The sequence below is a fragment of the Phascolarctos cinereus genome, unplaced genomic scaffold, assembly GCF_003287225.1.
Source record: "Phascolarctos cinereus isolate Bilbo 61053 unplaced genomic scaffold, phaCin_HiC Scaffold_3;HRSCAF=262, whole genome shotgun sequence".
Lineage (NCBI taxonomy): Eukaryota > Metazoa > Chordata > Mammalia > Diprotodontia > Phascolarctidae > Phascolarctos > Phascolarctos cinereus.
This window is the reverse complement of record NW_027555736.1, coordinates 124,736,451-124,759,324: the sequence shown is the minus strand read 5'-3', so window position 1 is coordinate 124,759,324 and position 22,874 is coordinate 124,736,451. Positions and strand designations below refer to the sequence as shown.

Sequence of the window (22,874 nt, the reverse complement as noted above, 5' to 3'; positions counted from 1 at the left end):
TATATTCTGTTATATATATGCTGTATTTCTTGGTGGGTAGGTTCTAGAAGTTTAATATGGTGGTTAAAGTCATATATTCTATGGGAGACTAAATTCCATACAGAAAAGGTTACCAGGTGTTATCACAATTAAAAAAAAAATCTGAACTTATGTATTTGTTTCCTTTTCTTGCTTACTAATCCCTTGGATATAGTGAAAGGAGGAAAAGAAAAAAGTTATTTTGCAGCACCATCCACCCAAATATTAAATCATTCTTACCTATATACAGGGAAGAATCTTTCCTTCTCACATGGTCATCAATGTAGGAGACTCCCAGAGGTTGCACAGGGGTAGCACCAATCCCCAGTAGGACCTGTGCACCAATGAGAAGCAAGTACATCATGTTGGTGGAAGTCCTATTCCTGCAGATCAGCTCCAGGTCTGGTCTCTTGTTGCTGGTAGACCCGTTGGCAGCACACACATCCCGTCCTCTGGCTCCCCACCGGATGTCTCCAGCCTCATACTTATATTGATGGGTCAGGAACTCAGGCAGGGCAGAAAGCAGAGCTCCTAAGGCCATGACTATTCCACCACACCCTATTAAACGCGGCCGGTGTCCCCTGGCTCCGAAGTAGCTCACAAAGAGGATGAGGGCCAAGTTACCAATCTCAAAGCTGCTAGCGATTACGCCGACGTCAGCACTCTGCAGGTTAAATCTCCGCTCTAGGGTAGTTAAGACACTGACCTGCAGAAAAAGAAAAAAAGAAAAGTGTTGACATAAAGGGAGAATCATCGCTGCCTCATAGTTTAGTCCCCCCCACCTTGTCTTGGCTCCACTGACTTTCTTCCATCATTCTAAGATTTCGATAAGGCACAATTTGTGCAAATTGGTTTAAAACAAAACAATTAAGAAAAATTCTTACTTAGTATTAAGAGGCTAAAAAGCTCTCAGAGGAATTAACTTTTCTGACATAGAATTTTGCTTTTCCATGAGATCTGCTTTATTCCTAACTCTGTTTCTATACTTGAAGCTTCTTCTTCTCTGTTCCCTTCAGTGATTACTAAGTAGTTTACATATCTCTAAATTTAGAGACATTCCTAACTCCATTCCATGAATAGAATCTCAGAGTTGGAAGATCCCTCAGAGGTCTTCCAGTTCAATTAATTTTTAAAAGAGAATCCTGCCCTACAAAGTTCCTGGAAATGATGACGACAAAGATGATAGTGAACATTTACAGTAAATAGCGATTTAAGGTTTGCAAAAGACTTCACACGTTCTTTACACATTGGATCCTCACAATAACCCCCTGAAGTAAGTGGTTTTATTATCCTCATTTTGCAGTTGAGGAAACTGAGGCTGAGAAAAATTAAATGAAGTCTAACCATGGTCACATAGCTAGTGTCTGTGGCAATTCAGGTCTTCCTGACTCCAGGCATAGCATTCTGTCTCCACTGTACCACTTGGCTGACTTCATTCTCTGCATGAAGACCTACAATGTTAGTCACCACAGTCCTTCTGGAGTGAGCCATTCTACTTTGGGACAGCCCCAACTCAGGAAGTTTTTCCTTATATTGTATTGAAATCTTGGAGCTAATTCTGTCGTCATACAAAACAATTCAAATTCCGCATGCAAATAAGCAATCCTTCAGACATTTGAAGACATGTGCCATGACCTATACTCCCAAGTCTTTTCTTCTCTAGAACAGACAGTACTTTCAAATGGATTTCTTTAGCACGTGTGGAGTCCTTGGACCACTGCGATCATCTTACTTGGAATTTGCCCCAGCTTTTCAATATCCTTCCTGATCACAACATTCCAAATGGGATCTGACTAGAATAAAATACAGTGGGACTATCACCTTCTTTGTTCTGGGGTTATTAAGCCTAAATTCATGCTAGATTTTTTGGCTACTGTGCCACACTGTTGACTCATGTTGACCTTGTTATCCACTAACTCTCCCACAGTCTTTCACATGAGGTCTTTCACAATCTAGCTGTATCTTCCCTATCATATAATTATATAGTTTATTCTTTAATCCAAATTCATCCCAACTGTATTTTATCTTATTAGATTTGGCGCATCATTCCAGCTAAATGAAATATTTTTGAATTACAATTGAATTACAAATCAATTATCTAATTTATCAGGTGTCCCTTTCAGGTTTGTGACATCTGCCAATTTGAGAAGCATGATGTCTATGTCTTTGCCCAAGTCAAAAGAGTCATGGAATTTCAGCTTGACATTAATTAAATTCAAGAACCATCAATAGCATATGGTTCAGTCATCCTCACATCATCAGCATCATCCTTATTCTTCCTTTCCTTTCCTCCCCTTCCCTCCTTCCTCCTTCCTCTTCCTCCTCCTCCTCTTCTCCTTTTTTTAACCAGAGCTTCCACAATGCAGATTGAGCAAATTCCAATTTCGTTACACCACTGGGCTGAGTTCCCAAAGGAGGTAAGCCACTGCTACTTCCACTTTCTGGAAAACAGCCTGAAGCATAGGTTATGCCAAATGCCACTGAATAGAACTCCAAGGTCTTTTACAGAAATAACATTCTAAGATACTGAATCCTTGACTAGCCTTTTGGCTAGTATGAGACTACCAGGACACTGCTATTGCTTAAACTATTAATAACTGAATTCATATGGTACTTTAAGGTTTACAAAATGTTTTACATCCATCTTTTATCTCATTTTATTCTTGCAAACTTTGTAAGGTAAGTACTACAAATGTTATTATTCCCATTTCACAGATGAGGAAACTGATGGTCAAAAAGATAAAATAACTTGCCTATTTATATACAACTAACATGATCAGAGATAGAATTCAGGCCCAGGTATTTCCTGACATCAAGCCAAATGCTTCTTCTACTACACAATGCTACATGCTATATGAGGTCTTCTCATTTTTCCCTCCACAAGTGCACAATCTGCATGAATTTCCCCAGTGATGAAATAAGATTAATGACGCCATTACTCACGTACCTTACAGATATGAAGGTTTAAGCAAAACATATTAATATGATCCGAACCCACCAGAGTAATTACACATAAATTTTATATGCACATTAATTAAATATATATATATATATATACTATATAAATATATATATATATGTGTGTGTGTGTGTGTGTGTGTGTGTGTGTGTGTGTGTGTGTTTATGATGCAACATGACATAGTGACTAGAGAACTAACAGTTGGCCTTGAAGTGAGGAAGACTTGGGTTCAAGTCCCACATCTGCCATATACAGGGTGTGTTATGCTGGGCAAGTCACTTAATTTCTAAGTGCTCCAAGTCAGTGGCGTCAAACTCAGATGGAAACAGGGGCCACCAAATGTTACTGCAGAATCCCTGCTGGCCATGTATTGACTTAGAAAATCACACATGAACATCATCTATGTTCTATTGTATTTTATTTATTTTATCAAATGTTTCCCAATTACATCTTAATCAGATTCTGGACACATCTGTGTTGAAGGTCATAATACCTCACAGTGTGTTTTGCAACTCTATTCTAAGTAATCCTCTAAGACTAAGTTGGAAAGATTATGGTGACCTGCATTGGTAGAGGAAATTTCTCCTGGGAGCTGTCTGTACTGGTGAAATTACAAGTCCAGTCCCTAGTCATCCATACAGATGTGTGTGCATACTCATATACACATGTCATATATATTTACTGTCTTTCTTCAATGAATATTTTACACATATATAATATATAGGAAGTAAATTTGCATTATGTTATTGAAGAGTAACTGGCTAATGTTTCTTGGCCACATTTCAATCTTACAGACTTTAACAGATTTAGTCAATCTCATTAATTATACACATTAATACATACACATATGTACATACATATGTGGGTGAGAGGTTGACAGACAATAGAAAGCCAATTAGATTGATAGACAGTGCCCCACAACTAAGACAATGTATATCTAATGAGAATACCCAATGAAAAGAAAGCTTCTCTCAGAGACAGATATATATTTAATTTATGGTTTTCCATATTTGTTTCTATTTGTGCTCCCTTTTGAATTAACCAACTGACTTTTCCTTGAAGGAAAATTGTTTTTAAAATTGCAAATTTTTCCAAAGTTGAAAAAAAAGTTGGGCTGGAGGGATCTAAAGTTGGCATACCATCCTGATTGAAATAGTTCAAGTGTCTTAAAAGGAGAATTTTCTGATGGTTACTGGAAAATGAAATCCTAGGTTGTAACCCAAGTCATTTTATTGCTTCTATTGTAATATTTAATGACAAATTCTGGAGAATCCGTTTGAAATAGGACACCCATTCTCTTTTGGCAGGTGTGCTGTAATATAAAATAACTTGCAGGTGTGCACATTTACGACAACAGATAAAGGTGATAACTCTAGCAGTCATAAAATCTATAGGTAAAATGGGGGGAAAGATAATCAGTCAATGGAAACAGGTAGGTAGGAGGATGGGGAGAAAGAGACAGAGGAATGGAGGAGGGAGAGAGAGGGTGAGAGACAGAGACAGAGAGAGAGACAGAGAGAGAGACAGACATAGGAAGAGACAGAGAGACAGATACATATACAGACAGACAGACACACACGCACACAGAGAGAGAGAGAGAGAGACAGAGAGAGAACATGCATTTAGCATAGGAGTCCAATGCCTGTATTCCACCCACGTTAACTCTTTGTAGCAATGAAAGAAGAGTAATGGAAACATCTGTCTTTTGCCTTATTGTTTCTGCTTAGGCCCAACTACAGACTTTTCCACAAAGTCGCTTTACAAATGATGAAGCTGAGCAAACACTCTGAGGAAATGCTTAATGGATTAATTAAGGGCTGAAATACTAACTAATAAGACGGTTTTAAGAAAATAGATCAATTACGTTTACATGATACAATAAAATTCACTTCTGGGTTTTATTTGATAAGGAAAGCACCAACCACAGCCAAGATGCATGCAGAATGAAGCTGTCTTAAGTTATGAGGTAACCTGAGAAATTAAAAAAAAAAGTATTGATAAATGGAGAAAATTAAAAGTATCTCAGGGAAAAAAAGACAACAATGACCATTGGAAGTGACTCTGAGGTTATCCTAGAAGGTTTTTCTTAAGAAATGTTTAAAATATGTTTTACATGATTTCAATTGTATAACTGACACCAGATTGCTTGCTTTCTCGGTGGGTAGGGAAAAAGCTAGAAAGAGGGAGAGAATTTGGAACTCAATTTTTAAAAATGAATGTTAAAAATAAATTAATAAGTTAAGATGTTAAAAAAGGAAGTAAAGGCTTAACAAAGAGAGATAAAGACAAAGGCAGGGAGAAGAGAAATTATGAAGGGAGAGAAACAGAATGGAAAGAAGGAAGGAAGGAAGGAGAGAAGGAAAGAGGGAAGGGAAGGGAAGGGAAGGGAAGGGAAGGGAAGGGAAGGGAAGGGAAGGGAAGGGAAGGGAAGGGAAGGGAAGGGAAGGGAAGGGAAGGGAAGGGAAGGGAAGGGAAGGGAAGGGAAGGGAAGGGAAGGGAAGGAAGGGAAGGGAAAGGAAGGGAAGGGAAGGGAGAAAAAAATGGCTCAATTTCAATAAAAATATCCACACATTCCTGGCTTCAGAACTTCTGATTATTTTCTGTTTTAAAGTAATTCCCACTCATCCTCCAGGATGATTCATGAATGCTTTGTCCAGGCCCGCTTTGGTCACACTAGCCTAGGAAATCTCTTTAACTATTAGAAAAGTGACTCAGCCTGACACACAGGACTCATGGTGATCCCTTAGTGGTCTCCACAGCAACTTCTGGAGAACTTGAGAATGCAATCTTATGATAGAGGATAGACCTCCTTATGAAAAAAAAAATCTGGGCAAACCCCTACAATTATCCATAGCATTTAAAGGAAAACTATCAGGTGTGACCAACTGTCATAGAAGAATAACATGTTAGAACTAGACAGGGCCTCATATTCCATAAAGTCCAATCACTTCATTGTGCACAGAGGAAAATGAGATCCAGACTGGTGAAGGCCCAAGGTAAAAAAACTGAGTTTGTGACAGAGCCCAGAAAAGGCCTTCTAATTCTTAGCTTCATGATCTTTCTCTTATGAATTCTTGTGATTAGCCCAGTTTTTAAGTGTGTAATCTCAGGCTCAAGCTGGCTTAGTAGAAGCAATTCTGTATGCAGTACTATATAACTGGGGTTCTTAATTTCGAAGTGCTTTGACTTGAGAAAACACCATGTCATTTAAGGTTCATTAAATGTACAGCGACCCAGAGAGTAGCAAACTTTCACTGACCCTGTCATATAATGTGTTAGTAAAGATAGTGAGGTAAGAAGAAAGTTCTATTCTATCAAAGAATCACAGAATCTCTGTGTTGGAAGGGACCATCTATCTAACCTAGGGATTCTTAATCTTGGGTCCATGAATCTGTTTTTTTAAACTATATTTTGATAACTGAATTTCAGTATAATTGGCTTCTTTGAGAATCCTGTTTTATTTTGTACAATCTTTGAGAATCCTATTCTATTTTATGAATTTAAAAACATTGTGAGAACAAGTCAGTAGGCTTTATCAGAATGCCAAAGAAGATGACACAAAAAATTTAAGAACCCCTGATCCAGTCCCACTTTTCTCTGAACGTGAATCCCTTCTACAATATACCTGAGACGTGGTTATTCAGTCATTGCTTGAATGTCTTCAATGAGGGGAAGCACATTACCTTTTACATTAGGCCATCCCACTTTTGAACAGATTTCATTGTTAAGAAGTTTTTCCTTGCACGAATTTAAACTGGCATCTCTTCAACTTCAAACCATTGCTACACAAGTAGAACAAATCTAATCTCTCTTCCTCATAACAGCTTTTCAAACATTTGCAAGCAGCTCTCATATTCCCTCTCCTAAGTATTCTTCAGGCTAAACATTTCTAGTCCCTTTAATTGATACTTACATGGCATATTCTCCTGGCCTTTTCACCATCTTGGGCACCTCCATCTGGAGGTGCTCCAGTTCTTCTATGTTCTTTCAATAACTTGGCACTCAGATCTGCTCAAAGTATTCTAGCTGTTGTCTGAACAGGAGAGAATACTGCAAAATGCTCACCTATCTTCTAGACATTTTAATAAAGCTTAGAATAGCATTACATTCCTTCCTTCCTTCCTTCCTTCCTTCCTTCCTTCCTTCCTTCCTTCCTTCCTTCCTTCCTTCCTTCCTTCCTTCCTTCCTTCCTTTTTTCCTTTTTCCCTTCCCTCCCTCTCCCCCTCTGCCCTGCTGTCTGGCTCTTTCTCTCTCTCTCTCTCTCTCTCTCTCTCTCTCTCTCTCTCTCTCTCTCTCTCTCTCTCTCTCTCTCTCTCTCTCATTCTCATTAAACTTGCTATTGACTCATGTCAAGCCTGCAGTCCACTAAAACAGAATCTAAAAGGACCTTGCAGGCCATCTAGGCCAACATCCTCCCAGCAAGGGAGAATGGCCAAGTGCCCAAGGTCACACAAGTAACATGAAGCAGACCTGAGATTTGAAACCCAGTGCCCTCACTGCAAAATCCAGCATTCTTTCTGCTGCATCCCTCAGATCTTTTTTTCATTTTTTAAAAGTTTCTTTGAGGTGCTCTTTTTTTCATGACAAACATTTCCGGATTACCCCTACCATGTGAGAGCTCTTTTGTAACAAAGTAAAATAATTAAACAAAATTAACAAGATAGTAAAAATATAGGCATTCAACATTCCAAACCTGTAGCTCTCCCCAACTCATCCCACCTCGAAGAGAAAAGAATTACAAATTTCTTATAATGAATATGCATAGTCAAGCCAAATTCATTCTCTCTCTCTCTCTCTCTCTCTCTTCTCTCTCTCTCTCTCTCCTCTCTCTCTCTCTCTCTCTCCCCCTCCCCTATGCATGTCTGTATGTATATGTATGATGTATATGTATATGTATATGCATATACATATGTATATGTCTCATACTGTACCTTATATCCATCACCTCTCTGTCAGGAGGTAGATAGCCCATTTCATCATCTGTCCTCCTGAATTAGATCTTTTTCATAGGAACTGTTGCCTAACTAAACATTCCTTCCCTCCTAACTCACCATCTTGTATATGTGAAATTGATTTCTTGAACTCAAGTGTAATACTCAATGTTTATCCGTATTCAATGACATCTTTGTGTATTTGGTCTAATATTCTAGACTTTCAAGATCTTTTTTGGATCCTTATTGTGCCACCCAACACGCTAACTATCCCTCCCAGCTTTACGTCACCTACTAATTTAATAGGCATACCGGCCACGCCTTTATCCAAGTCATTGGTAAGAACATGAAATCTTATAGGGGCAAGCATAGATTCCTGGGGCACTCCACTGGAGACCTCCTTTGAAAGTCAGCATTAAACTGTTAATGACCATCACCTGGGTCTGGCCATTGACTGTATTTTGAACCTACCTAAGTATGCTCGTGTCTTACGTCACTGTTTCTTTTCCACAAGACTAGCATGAGACTTTGTGAAATGCAAGATCAAACAAACAAAACCTGTCTGTATGCTATTGCCTGATCTTCCAGTCTAGTAATCACATCAAAAATTTAAAAAATGAAATGAGGCTAAGTTAGTCTGGTATAGCCTATTCTTGATGAAGCTATATTGCCTCTGTATGATCACATATTTTTTTTTTCCTAGATGCCCACTAATCCCTTTGTCCAACTAATGTTCAACAATTCCTTTGATAATCCAGCCTGGAATTTTACTGGGAATTGAAGTCGGTCACTGGCCTATAGGTTTCAGACTCATTTCTTTTCTTTCTTTTTGAAACTTGGGGATTTGCTCTTCTCATATTCTATAGCATGTCCCTTGTTCTCTAAAATTCTTCAAAGATTTTTGACAGTGGTTCAGCAATTACATCTGTCTGTGCTTTCATTATGCTCGAATGTTCTAGGTTAATGTAGGCCAGGTGGCTCAAACTCCACAAGGTTAGCTAGGTGGTCTCTTACCATCTCCCAACTTCTTTGAGGGTATTACATTCAAATTGTGCATTTTCTTCTACCCTTTCTAGTCCAAATATCATTTTCCTTGGCAGAGAAAACAGAAACAAAATTAAATTTGAGAAGCTTTGCCTTCTTTCTGTCATCTATCATTATCATCTTGTCCTCTATGAACATCTGTTTAACTCCTTCCTTGAGCCTTCTATTTTCCCCAATATAACAATAGTTTTCTGTTGTCCATAGGTTCTTTTGCAGTCTCAGCTCATTTTCATGGTTAGCACTCCTGGCACTCACTATTCTTACAGGATTATGCCGTTCTTTGGGATTCTTCTTCTGTTCCCTACTCTTGTTTCCCAGGGGCACTAGAGATGGCTTGAGTTTGTTCTGAGCTGATCGTTAAATTTTCAGTGTGGGCATTTACACCCCAGAAATCAGAAAAGGCTATAAATCAGGGCTTGACTTATTGTTTTGCTGATTGCCTAGACTTAAGAAAGTGATGGAGAAAATGCTAGCAAAGATGAAACTGAAAAATGTGTTGTGCATCATACCCCGCCCCCAAGCCAAATGTTAAACATTTACCAGTGTAATTCTTTATATCCTCCTTTAAAAAATATAAGATGGCTGATACTTGATTATTATGCATTCACATGGATCTCTTAAGATAGCTCCATCTTTTCTGCTCACCAGAACTGATTTTCTAGTCTTCACATTTAATTTCTGAGAGCTTTCTGAACAGACTTCTTAAAGAATTTGGGGCTGTATTATAATATTTATTCTTTCTCTGAATCTTGCACATTTATTCTCCCTAAATCTAGACTGTATGTTAGATTATTCCTAGATTTTCTCTCCTCTACAATTTCTAAGATGCAAAGGTCACTTCCCCCAAGATTCCCATCATTTCCAATTCCAGAAATCAAGTCCCTCCATGTTGACAAGAATAGATCCAGAATGCAAGTTCCTTTCATTGGTCCTTCCACCTTTTGAAGAATTAAATTTTTATTCAGACCAGTTTAAAAAATTAGTAGAAGATCTCTTTTGTCAGCAAGGAAGCTCCCAGAGATGTTGGGATAAATAAAGTCCCCAGTCACTACTATATTATGGCTTCAGTTGAGGCATGCAGTTTGTCAGATTCCTCATCTAGTTCCTGCTGATCTGAATTATATTCCAAAGAGAATACGCTTCTGTTTCTACCTTTGTTAATTTCAAGTAAATACTATCATGTTACCAAAGTCACTTTTCCTCCACTTACCTTATGTAGTTCTTTTTTTAATGGAAGAATACCCTTATTCACTTTTGAACATGAGCCTTCTAGATTCAGATGCCAGTCATCTCACCAAATCTTAGTATCATGTATGAAATCTAATTTGCCACCATGCTTAAAGAGCTATAGTTCATCTTGTATGCTACCCATATTTTATACGTTTGTGAGTATCTGATTGCATGGGTTTTTGTTGTCTAGAGAAATCTAAGGTCACAGGGTTTCTTGCTAGTTATCTTCAAAGTGTAAAAAAACAAAGATTGCTCCCTTCCCACCAAAAAACAAAAACAACAACAACAAAAACCACAGCAAATAAACCAGGATCCCTCACCTTCTCCTTGGGAAACTCCTAGCAAGGTTTTCCTGTCCTATTCTTTCGTTAAAATGACAGAACTCATCTATCTAGTTATTCCAGTCAGTTCTCTTTATTTTACAGCTGAGAAAACTAAATACTGAGGCCTAGAGAAGTAAAATATTTGCCCTAAGTCACACAGCTGATTGATAGCACGGTAAAGACTTAAGAACCCAAATCCTCTAAGAAGAGTGTCCTTTCCATAACATCATGATGTCACGTCTGCAGTAGTACCCTTGCCAATGAGCAGATGCTGAGAGCAGACCAGGAGATGGGGTCCAAATACTAACCAATGGCTCATAGCTAAGTGTGACATGTGTAACCTGTTTGCTATTATATGAAATTACATGCGGTGATCTTATTTGGGTAATTACCCCCCCCCCATCAGAGCAACAAAACTGTTTGTATTCCTGATTTCTCAAGTGTTTTGCTGCTATGGTAATCAGTTTCCAAATGGTAAATTTTAGCACACTGTAAAATGCAATTTTTAAAACATATTTAGTAGTGTTTATTGGGGCAATTGGAGCTCTAAGTCTCCTACGATACAGAAATGTGACAAAGAATTTATAAAGGGTAAAGAACGGCAAACAGTAAGACAAGAGAATAAATTGTTTCGCATGATAAAAATCAACAATTTTATCAGTGCTAAAATGTAGTACATATTCCTTTGCTTCATATTTTAGGACTTGGTATGATTTTAAAAAAAACAGCTCAAAGAGCAAATCCTTGGAATAGGCAATTCAGAACATCGAAGAAATAGCATACAAAAAGCCTATGAATTCAAGGACACTATTTTCACATAATGAAATAATATGATAAAAGGACGCTATTTTCACGTAACGAGATAATATAATGAAAATACAGCAGCAGCCCTTTATAATGATCTTGTGGGGGAAAAGCAGTGAAGAAAAAGAGAGCTATCATCTGCCTTAAAGCCAACAGAATATTTTACTATTCCATTAAATATTGTCATTATGTTTCAAGAGAAACGATTTGACCCATGTTATATCCAAGTCTGTATAGCTTTATGATTATAATCTACTGAATAAAGCACATCAAGAAATATAAATTGCATACAAAGCTAACAAGCTTCCAAACTTTGGGATCAAATCTATTCCTCAGCTTAATTTCATTAGGTCTTTGAAGAGCAAATACTACATGGTAAAATTTAGTAAAATCTACTACTAGATTTTGTGTGTGTGTATGTGTGTTAACATGTGTTTACAAATGCATATACAATAGTTGCAAATATACAGCATATGATCATACAGACTACGCGGTAATAGCAAATATATAGAAACTATGCAGTAGTTGAAAATACAGCACTTCACGATTCTGTGATTTCTGTGTCATTGTTGCTGTTGCTCTAGTTAACTTTTGTCTTGCCTTTGGACTTCAATGACTCCAGAGGAGAGAGTGAGACTGACGACTTTAAGCAACTCTGTCTCAAATCCAATTCACACAAGTCAAGACATCCCCCCATGATGTCATTGGTCCTCTGAGAATGAAGGATGAACAACAACAGAACTTCATGATTCTGTGATTTCTGTGGTGTGGGTACACTCACCAGCAGTGATCAAGAGCCTCTTCAAATTGAGTTGATCTACTTGGAGAAGCAATTTTTAAAAAGCATCATGCTGTAGTCTTATTGGTATTAGCCTTCCTGACTTCACTAATCTTGTCTCAGATGATAGACATCTTGGGCCACCATAACAGAGACATTGCTTCTGGGAATAAGGAGGTAATACTGCTACAATGTACTGTTCTCTGGTCAAACCACATCTGAAGTATTATGTCCAATTCTGGGCATCACCTTTTAAGAAGAACATCAATAAGTTGTAGCATCCAGATGAAAGCAACTAGAATGCTAAAGGACCCCAAAGCCATGTCATACGAAAAGGAACTGGGGGTGTTTAGCTTTAGGGAGAGAAGATTCAGGAACATGACTCCATTTTTTAAGGCTGTCATTTGTGAATTATAAGTTCAGAGGGCTGAAAATGAAACTCACTACCGCTTCCTGCCAGAGGTGATGAACTTAAAGACCAGAATGAGACATGTATTTTTCGGACATGGCCAATGTATAAATTTGTTTTGCTGGACTATGTATGTTTGTTGTGGGGGGTTTTATTACTTTTAAAAGATTGTTCAGTGAGTGGGGCAGTGAGATGGAGACGTAATAAATTCTTACAAAAATTAATTCCTTTTTTTTTCAGATGAGGCAATTGGGATTAAGTGACTTGCCTGGGTAACACCACCAGTAAGTGTCATGTGTCTGGTCTGAGACCAGATTTGAATTCAGGTCCTCCTGACTCCAGGGCCAGTGCTCTATTCACTGTGCCACCTAGGTGCCCCAAATTAATTCTTTTTGAAAGGCTACCATGTAAAAGAATTAGGCTCCATTTGGCCCCAAAGGGCAGAATTAAGAGCAAGAGATAGAAGTAACTGAAGTAGATTTAGATTAGAGCTAAAGAAAGAACAGCTAAGTGGTGCACTGGATAGAGTGCCAATCCTAGAGTCAGGAAGACCTGAGTTCAAATCTAGCCTCAGATGCTTAGTAGCTGTATGACCCTGGGCAAGTCACTTAACCCTGTTTACCTCAGTTTCCTCATCAAATGAGCTGAAGAAGGAAATGGCAAACCACTTCAGTATCTTTGCCAAGAAAACCCCATGACTGAAAAACAACTAAACTAAACAAAACGATAGGGAAAGACTGAGTCAGGAGGCAGTGGGTTCCCCCTCACAGGAGGTCTCCAAACAAAGGATGGATAGGATATCATCATATATATTGTCAAAGGTATTCTTATTCTTGTTGATTTGACTAAATGGACTCTTCTAGAACACAGTTATCCTTTTCGCATTGTGACTTTCCCCATCATGGTTTCGATATATCATGGGTCAGCATAAAAATTAAACAGGAATTTTGGGGGAGTTTTGTGGAAATTGCAGATGACATATGAAGGCCAGCAAATGATACAGAAAATGTTTAGAAACTCAGAAATGCAGAATTGCTATAAAAAAGCATTCTGGTAGACTCTGGCATCATATGAGAAAAGGCTAAGTCATTATATGATATTCTAAAGGAAAATGAATGTGAAGGATCTACTTTGACAAATTTTACATGGATTTTCCAGATGGGGGGCACTGTGTCCCTAATCCCCTTGATGTGGAAGAGAGAACTGTATTTCTCAAGGACTGGTCCATGAATGGGAGATGATCAATAAAATCAAATCCTGATGGGTTTGTCTCATTTCATATGTTGACAGAGTTATCAGACTGATAGGTAAGGAGAACATCTTGCTTCAACAAGACATTAAGATAAGACATTTATGTTACCATATCCCTGTGGACTAGATGGACAGATGTGTCTGGGATCCTAGTACATTGGGTACCATTTTTGATTACATTTGGGTATCCACTTCCTATTGGACAGCTTTCAGTACCAGGATATCTTTCTATACCTCACATCTAAATCTACCTCTGTTACTTTTATTTCTTGTTCCTCATTCTGCTCTCTGGGGCCAAGTAGGACAAATCTAATCCTTGTTCATACCGAAGCCTTTTAAAACATAGGTGATGGACTGACTGGAAGAAAAAAGTGATGATTAATAGATTGATGCCAGTCTGCAGTGATGTCTCCAGTTGAACACTCAAAGGCTCAGTAGACCTTTTGCTTGGCTGTGATCAACATTTTTATAAATAACTTGAAAATCAAAGCAAACAAATGAAATGAAATGAATGAATGGATGAATGGATAAAAATGAATAAATGAAAAATGAATAAACAACTCAGACAAGTAAATAAATAATTGGAATAAAGGCCTGGATGGCATTTTAAAAATCAGATATATAGAATAAAAGAAAAAATCTGGGAATGCTACCTAATATGTTGGATGACAGAATCTAGATCCCAAAATACTGACATCCAGGAACTATAAACTTGAGCTCTCCATGTTAAATTTAATCAAGATAAATAGAAAGGACTACAAGTCAGTGAATAAATCAAGGAAAAGAAGGGGAGGCAGTACTAGAAAGCAATTTCATGTGAAAAAGATTACAAGTTCAATATGAATCAACTAAGTGATAGCTACCTAAAAAGCTATTTTGATCTTAGACTCATCTTTGTCCCAGAGAACTAATGAGGAAACTTCTTTTCCTCTTTGCAGCAGAGAGATAGGGACTAAAGATGTCGAAAGCAGTATACATTGTGGTCAACGTGCAAATGGCTTTTCCTTCATTCTTTTTGTTTGTTATAAGAAAGAGTTCAAGGAAAGGATGTCAAGGGGAAATAAATAACTGTGGCATAAATCCAAAGGGAAACAAAGAAACATTTTAAAAAATTAACAGGAACATTTTTATTTCACATGCAAAAGTTCATAATTTTTTTAACTGAAATATCCCTCTATTGATGCTGAATTGTCCCCTCCCCCAGCCCCTGCCCTAGGATGGTGACTCCACAAGAGTCCTTCCTTTCTCTATGTTCTCAACTCATATAGTTTTCTGCCATTAACTTAAGTGGAATTTAATGGCATTATTAAATCTTATTCTTCCACGTTCTGACCATTGCTATTAGTTGGTGTTTAGCACCTTTCATACAAGAAATGCATCTCTCTTTATGACTTGCAATTTGAGATGACATTAGGCCCTTCTGGTGGAGGAACTTTAGGAAATAGCGAAGTTAAATGATCACCTAATATCTTACTTCAAAGGAAAATGGCCATATGATTGATATTGAGAACTCAGATACCATATGTCAAAATAAAACTCAGCCCCCTGGACTATTTCCCAATGTACATAATGGGATCACAGATAATGGGCAGCTAGGTGGTACAGTGGATAAAGCTCTGGTCCTGAAATCAGGAAGACCTGAGTTTAAATCCAGCCTCAGACACTTACTAGCCATATGACCCTGATTAAGAAAATTACCTTCTGTTTGCCTCAGTTTCTTCATCCACAAAATGGGGGTAATAATGGCACCTATATCCCAGGGTGGTTGTGAGGATCAAACGAGATAATAGTTTTAAAGCTCTTAGCACAGTGCCTGGGACATAGTAAGCACCAAATGAATGTTGGTTGTTATGATTATTAGATAAGAATATACCACATTAATCAAAGCCCATGCTTCTGTATGTAAAATTAATGAAGATCAGTTAGAATTATGTCCACCTCATATATAGTGTTAGACATCTACCATAAGTACAAGATGGTAAAGGTTTGGAAGTAGAGAACAGAAGTATGTGGGTAATGGGGGTTATAATTTGTCTTTCTCTAATTCAGGGTTTTTTTGTTTTGCTTTGTTTTGGTTTTTTACCAGCTTACTGGTCTAATTCTTGGTGCATCTCTCATAATTCTATTCCTAGACACAATCAATTTTATTCCATATCTAGGAAACTGATCTACTGTGCTCTAATAATAATAATAAAGTCCCAAAATTTTAGGGCTAGAATGAACAAGCGAAGAAACTGGCCTTATGTCATCTAGGCAGATAATGGCAAAAGGGCCAGGATTAGAATCTGAGTCTCCTGACTTCCATAGTGTAGGGACCCTTCAGTAAGAACTGTGGAGGAAAATCAAATCAAGAAGAAAATTAGTTAATTTCTTATTCCTACTCACTTGAAAACAGAAAATGGCCTTCCCTTGACAGCTCACTGGGCAGTATTTCACAGAATATTAGAGGTAGGGAGGACCTGGGGCCCACATAAACTGATCCCTACCTGTACAGGAAGCCCCTTTACAACATCAACAAGTGGTCTTGAAGATGTGCAATGATGGAGAACATACTGAAGCAGCTCCTTACCCTTTTAGGTATTTCCAATTATTAATTTGTCTCATACAATAAAGCAAATAAAAGCTGCCTCTCTGCAACTTCCATCCATTGTACTTGGTTCTAGCCTCAGAGACAAAAGAAAATAAGTCCAATTCCCCTTCTATTTGACAGTTTTTTAAGCACATGATGACAACTATCTTGTTCCCTCTAGAGTAGACCACATACTTCTGTTCTCTGCTTCCAAACCTTTACATCTTGTACTTATGGTGGATGTCTAACACTATATATGAGGTGGACATAATTCTAACTTTACTGTGTCACGGATCCCTTGGGAAGTCTGTAGACCCCTTTTCAGAATAATGTTTTTTAAATGTGTAAAATTTACAGGATATAAAGTAGATCAATTTTACTGAAATATAATTATGCAAATATATATGTGTATGTAAATGTATGTGTATGTATACATACAAATGTATACATATGTACATGTGTGTGTGTAGGTATGTGTAAGTATATTTCATGGACCCAGGGTTAAGGATCCCTGCTCCAAATCCTCTTTTCTCCAGGCTAAATAAACCCCCCAATTCCTTTAACCAATCCTCTCACAGTAATTTGAAAAATATCTATTTTTTTAAAACTACCTCTTTCAATATATCAGCCCCCATTTCTATGGATTATCTCAAAGAAGACATGTTTCCTTCAGTCCTCCCAAAAGGTAATGCCAATTCAAAGGAGTAATCCAGTCAGGCTGGTCTTCTTACTCCCCTTACAATGTTAATTTTGGCCTCCATTCCTTTGCTGATTCCTTTGCCCTAATTCCTTTCTTGATTTCTTTCCTCTTGGTAGATATAAATCCTGTCCAGGATTCAAGGCACATTCCAAGATAGACCTCTGCTAAGAAGCTTTCCATAACTATCCCTATCCGAGAGCACCTTCATTTCTCCCCACTATGGCACTTACAGGAAGTACCACCCAGTTTAGCTTTTATTTGTATGCCATGCTCCTCCCTATCAAAACTGGAATTAGAGTCCATCAACAAGCCAACAAGACGAGGTCTCTTTTATTTGAATATTCAGTGGAACTAAAGCATTAGGTAATATTGCAATTGGCATCACAGAAATACTCTCTGAAATTAAATGATTGGGTCCAGTCCAGGAACATTCTCTTACATGATATTGGATGCCCAGGCATGCTTTTTTTACATACAGCTGAATTTCTGGTACTTTGTCCAATTCTTACCATGCCAAATCACGTTGATGTATGATTTGTGTAAAGAGTTTCCACTCAGAAACAGTTCATGTTTGTGTTATGGACTTGTCTTCCCTTTTTTTTTTTTGGTGAGATTAAAAAATTGTTTCCACCATTACATTTTTCATATTTATTATGTTCTTGATTGCTCTCCAGTGTTGACTCAGGATTGATGGAAATAATCAACTCCCCAACCCCACCCAAGCAAACAAATAAAAACACATACACACGCAAGAACATACAAATGTGTGTGCTGTGTATAAATGATTTTATCCTCCGGAGTATATGATATACAAGAACAGCTGCTTATGCATGTATAGAACACAGGAGAATTTTCACAAATAAAAATGACATCATTGCCTTTGTTCTAGGGATACAACTACAGACAAATGACATATAGGCAAAGACTTGTCCATTAACCTCTGTGTTCATGCCTGTTTCATTTCAAGAAATAGTCTCTAATTTGGAGAACAAGGGACATCAGAATTCTCTGGTATAGATGGAACATTGGATTTCATATTTATGCTCAAGGCAAAATTTCTCTACTTGCCATTTTCTAAACATCTTCTGTCTTTCCATTCCCTATGACTTCCCTCACACACATGCTTTGAAGACTGTCTTCTATTTCTGATAGTTGACTTCCTCCAACAATCTATTAGTTATCTGTTTATAGGTTATATCCCTTAGTAGAATATTAGCTTTTTGAGAGTAGTACTTGTTTTTCAGTCTTTCATCTTTGTTTCCTTTGCACATAGTAGGTGCCTTTCATATGTAAAGTCCTTAATAACTGATAAACTGAATTGGGCTGACATCCTACCCATTTTTCAAGGACCCACTTGACGATTATCCAAATACCACTTTGTCCAAGTACACATTGCCGATGCCCTTTGCCATAAATACTATCTCTTTCCTGTGAACTGTAATTGTCTATTGTTTGTATCTCACAACCATGGATCTTTCCATTATATCTCTATATGCCTTGTCACCCTCTCGCTGGATTACAAACTCCTTGAAGGGAATGGTCCAAAGCCTATTCATCTTTCTTTCCCTATTCCCCAAACAGCACCTAGAACAGAGTCTTCTGTAGAGAAGACAATAAATACTTGTTGAATAGCAAAACCATATGCAGTTTGGATTGGTATAATTAAATGGTCTTCCTAACCTGGTACCCGAGAAGACAGAGCCTTCTGCCATGGCTATGCCTTAAAAGATAAATATCCCCTTCACTGCCTAGTTAGATGTACCCCTGTAAACACTATTTGGAATCTCACATTTATTAGAAAAAGGGAGAGAAAACAGAATAAAAATGCAAAGCACTATATTATAAATTTAATAACATGGAATGATAAATGCTGCAGCACTTTGGAATTGGGGAGATTAGATAGAAGAAAGCCTGTGTACTAACCTCATGATGTAGCCCTAAATGCTGAAGCAGGAGAAAGGAAAACAAATAGTCTCACTATCTCATGGAACATGGAATGTGACAGATTATAAAGGACTTCCAGGAATGCCATGAATCAATGGTATTGGTTTGGAAGCCAGAAAGCGAAGTCATGACGATTTTCTCCTGTAATCAAATGTTAGTTTCATTTACAAAAAGCTTCCATACGGAATTCTTTTTCAATAAAATCTTCTATACATGTCCTGAACAATCAATATGCTCAAGTCTGATCTATGCTAGGTTGCATTCATTGTGAGGTTGCTTGAAAACCAAGGTCCCCAGTAATAGGTTTTGCTTATAGTAATACTTTGCAGAAAAACATGTCACATTAAATTGCTTGACACTCCTCTTCACTGTTTCATTAAGAAATGAATCCACAGCTAGAGGCACTGCTCTGGAGTCACCCCACCACTCTGTTGAAGCTGATGATCATATTGTTAATATCTCAAGTGATCAAGTTATATCCTCCCCACCAAGACACCAGATAAATTTATTGTATTAATAATACAGCTTTATATATAGAAATTACATTGCCTTCATGCCTGGAGGTCATTTTATTTTACAGGCTTTTTTTTTCATGTAAAATGCATTTCCTCAAATATACTCTTAGAGACTGGACTTGAAGAGACATGTCTACACTGCTACGGGGCGTGAAATAATTGCTGGGTAACTCTATCCCCAAAGGAAAAACAAAGCCGAAACTGACTTCTTGATTGTTAAAAAACCAAATTCCTAGAGCATCCAATGCGAGTGTATTCCAAGTCCCAGGTTCCTTATAGTTTTACAGTAATATGATTAGCCTTAACCTGGATTAAAAACTTTAAAGCAGCCCATGATTATCTGACCCACTACTTCAATGAAATAGAGGAGTTGTATGCGAGGGTGTGTGTGTGTGTGTGTGTGTGTGTGTGTGTGTGTGTGTGTATGTGTGTGTGTGGTGTGTTGGCATGTGCACATGTGCATATATATGTGTGTGTGTGTGTGAATAAATGTATATATGGGCTAAGGGGGCTACTGGACATAATTTAGTTTACTTGGTGACCAGCAAATTCTTTATGATACCCGATATATTGTCACATATTGTCATATATTGCCAGGTCTGTGAACCTGTATTGCTTCTATCTTTTTAGCCATCTATTGACTAATCTAAATTAACACAAGGGAGACAAAATACATCAAGTGTAAATGACAAATTAAGTGCTTATGTTCTATACATGCTAGGTATAGCAGCATAAAAAAGGGCATGGACCTACAAGGTAGAAGATCATAGGATCATAGACTTAGAAATGGAAGGGGCCTAAGAGTTAATTTACTCTAACACCCTCATTTTATAGATGAGAAAACTGAGTCAGGTGACTTATCCAAGATCAAACAGGTACTAAGTGGCAAAGCTAGGCACTCTGATTCCAGAGCTAGCATTCTTTGTGCTCAACCACTTTGTTTCAACGTTTTAGTCCTGTCTCTCCTACTGATTGCCTATGGCATTTGTAGAAATTCCATTAACCTGTATTAGTCTTACATTTAAAATAGGGGCAAGAAATTCTAGAACTTCAGAGATGGAAATGGTAAAGAGAACCTAATCCCGCTTGATCATTTTATAAATAAGGAGACCGAGGACCAGAGAAGTTGACTAACCTGAGGTTGGTTAGTTACTGAGCGGAAGGGAAGAGAAGAGAAAAGAAGGGAATGGAAGGGAAAGGAAGAACAAACATTCATGATGCACATACTATGTACCTGCACTGTGCTATGTGCTTTATAAATAGTATCTCATTTGTTAGGAGAGGTGAACTTCATGCCCCTTTACTCTGGTTTGTTGCTGTTCAGTGGTTCAGTTGTATCGAACTCTTTGTTACCCTGTGGACCATGCTGTCCATGGAGTTTTCTTGGGAAAGATACTGGAATGGTTTGCCATTTCTTTCTCCAGTGGATTAAGACAAACAGATTAAGGGACCTGCCCAGGATCACACAACTATTAAGTGTCTGAAGGCGGATTCAAATTCAGGTCTTCTTGACTCCAGGCCCAGTACTCTACTCACTGAGCCACCTAAATGCTTCCTACTCTGGTTTAATGTTCTTTTAATTCTATTTTACTGTCCTTGTTTTTGATTATATAGAACAGAGACGTATGGAAAAACAAGATACCAGGTATGGCATTGTTTGAGATCCTGGGTGAGGGTAAGAAGAATCTATATAAGATCATAATACCTTATTAAAAACATAATACCTTGCTATGTTTGCTGGAAAATCTGGACAATCATTGATGATAAGGGAAAGTGTAGATAGCAGTGAGTATACTGGACTAGACCAAATGATATTCCAAGGTGCCTTCAGGCTCTAGGATTCTATTTCTTAGCACCTTTCTGTGAGGGCACTTAACAAACATCTCCAACAACTTCTGAGTGCCTGAGTGAGGCTAGATGGTGAGCATCTTCTGACCTCCCTGACGCAGGGGAGGAAGCTAATGCCCAGAGAGGCTGACCAGTGCTGTTTATATTTTGAGTTAGGAGGCAAAAATAGGGTTAAGCAGCCAACATGCCAGTATAGCTGGAGGCCCGCTCTCAATAAAAGGTCACTCTGAATGGCCAGCTAGGAGGTGAGGGGGAGGCTGGCCAGGAAAAAAAAAAAAGAATTCATGAAAAGATCTAAAAAGAAACCCTAGGGATAAGTTCCTATGCTTTTGGTTTTAACTTTTGTCAAGCCTTAAGAAAGGTGGGTCTTTAATTTGGAATTTGCTAGAGCGTAGAAGAGGCCATAATTGTCTCTGGAACTTAGTGAGGTCTCTGGGAGCAAGTAAATGAATGGAAAACAAACAATGGTAACCTCAAACTACCTCTTTCTCAAAAAGCACAGCACAGAGTGTGTTCTGCGGAGGTTAGTTTGTGAATAAAACAGTGTAAAAGCTTTAGCAGTAGAGTCAGTATTATGGGCTCTTGTTCTAAACAGAACTAGAACTGGCATATTTTTATGTGGGGGGGTGAGGGAGAGAATAAGAATTTATTAAATGCCTACTATGTGCCAGGCACTGTACAGATATTATCTCATTTGATCTTCACAACAACTCTGGGTTGTAGGTATTTATCATGACCCCTATTTCACAGTGGAGGAAACTAAGGCAAACAGGATAAAATGACTTGTCTAGGATCACACAGCTAATAAGTGTCTGAGGCCAGATTTGAACTCAGGTCTTCCTGACTCTAGAGCCATTGCTCTATCCACTGGGCCACCTCCCTGCCTTGCTTTTGTGAGGTAGAGAGGGGAAAAATGTTCTTCAATTGTTATATAATATCTGACTAGGTAGATGGAGAAGAAAGGTAAATTCTTGGATCTATGAATGTGGGATTAAGGGGTTCCCAATAAATTCTCATAGGCTTGGAATATTTCTTAACTGATTTTGTTGTTTGAGATGGCCATGAGGTCCCCATGAGATCCAAGTGATGGTGGAGGGCAGATTATGGACTCTTGTCAGTAGCTTAAGTTCTAAAAGTATTGGAAAAGCATGTCGTTTGCAGCAATCCCTTGTATACCACGACTGTGCTTTAAGAGTCAACATTTCAGGGTCTATCGCTCTGGAGCAAGCTGCCCGTCCCACTACCCCTCTTCCCAAGAAGTCCCTGGCCCTTTAACTGGAACCTGCCCTGCCTTCTCCACAGATTCATCTCCTCCTTGCTGTTATGCTTGAGCCCAGTCCCAAATCCCGCCTTAGGAAAGAGTCCATAACCCTCCCCATCTCCTCCTCCTCCCCAAATCCCCATCCTCTAAGGTGCTTAGAGATCTCTAACTGCACAGCATGCTCCAAGCTGGGGCTGCCGCCCATAGTGTCTGTTGCAGGGAGAAATAAACCTCCTTGGGGTGCAAAAAAAAGAGTCGACGTTTCACAAAAGCTCCCTATAACATTGCAC

General features: G+C 38.2%; 1 protein-coding gene across 3 annotated transcripts in view; it reads right to left on the bottom strand.

Annotated features, from left to right (window-relative positions):
• Positions 1-22,874, bottom strand: part of SLCO3A1 (solute carrier organic anion transporter family member 3A1) — a 376,694-nt gene that overhangs the window by 318,075 nt on the left and 35,745 nt on the right. For all 3 annotated transcript variants that reach the window (XM_020964444.2, XM_020964465.2, XM_020964475.2), the window contains exon 2: positions 259-724. In XM_020964444.2, the coding sequence (XP_020820103.1) occupies positions 259-724 (466 nt within the window). The remainder of the gene's footprint in view (positions 1-258; positions 725-22,874) is intronic.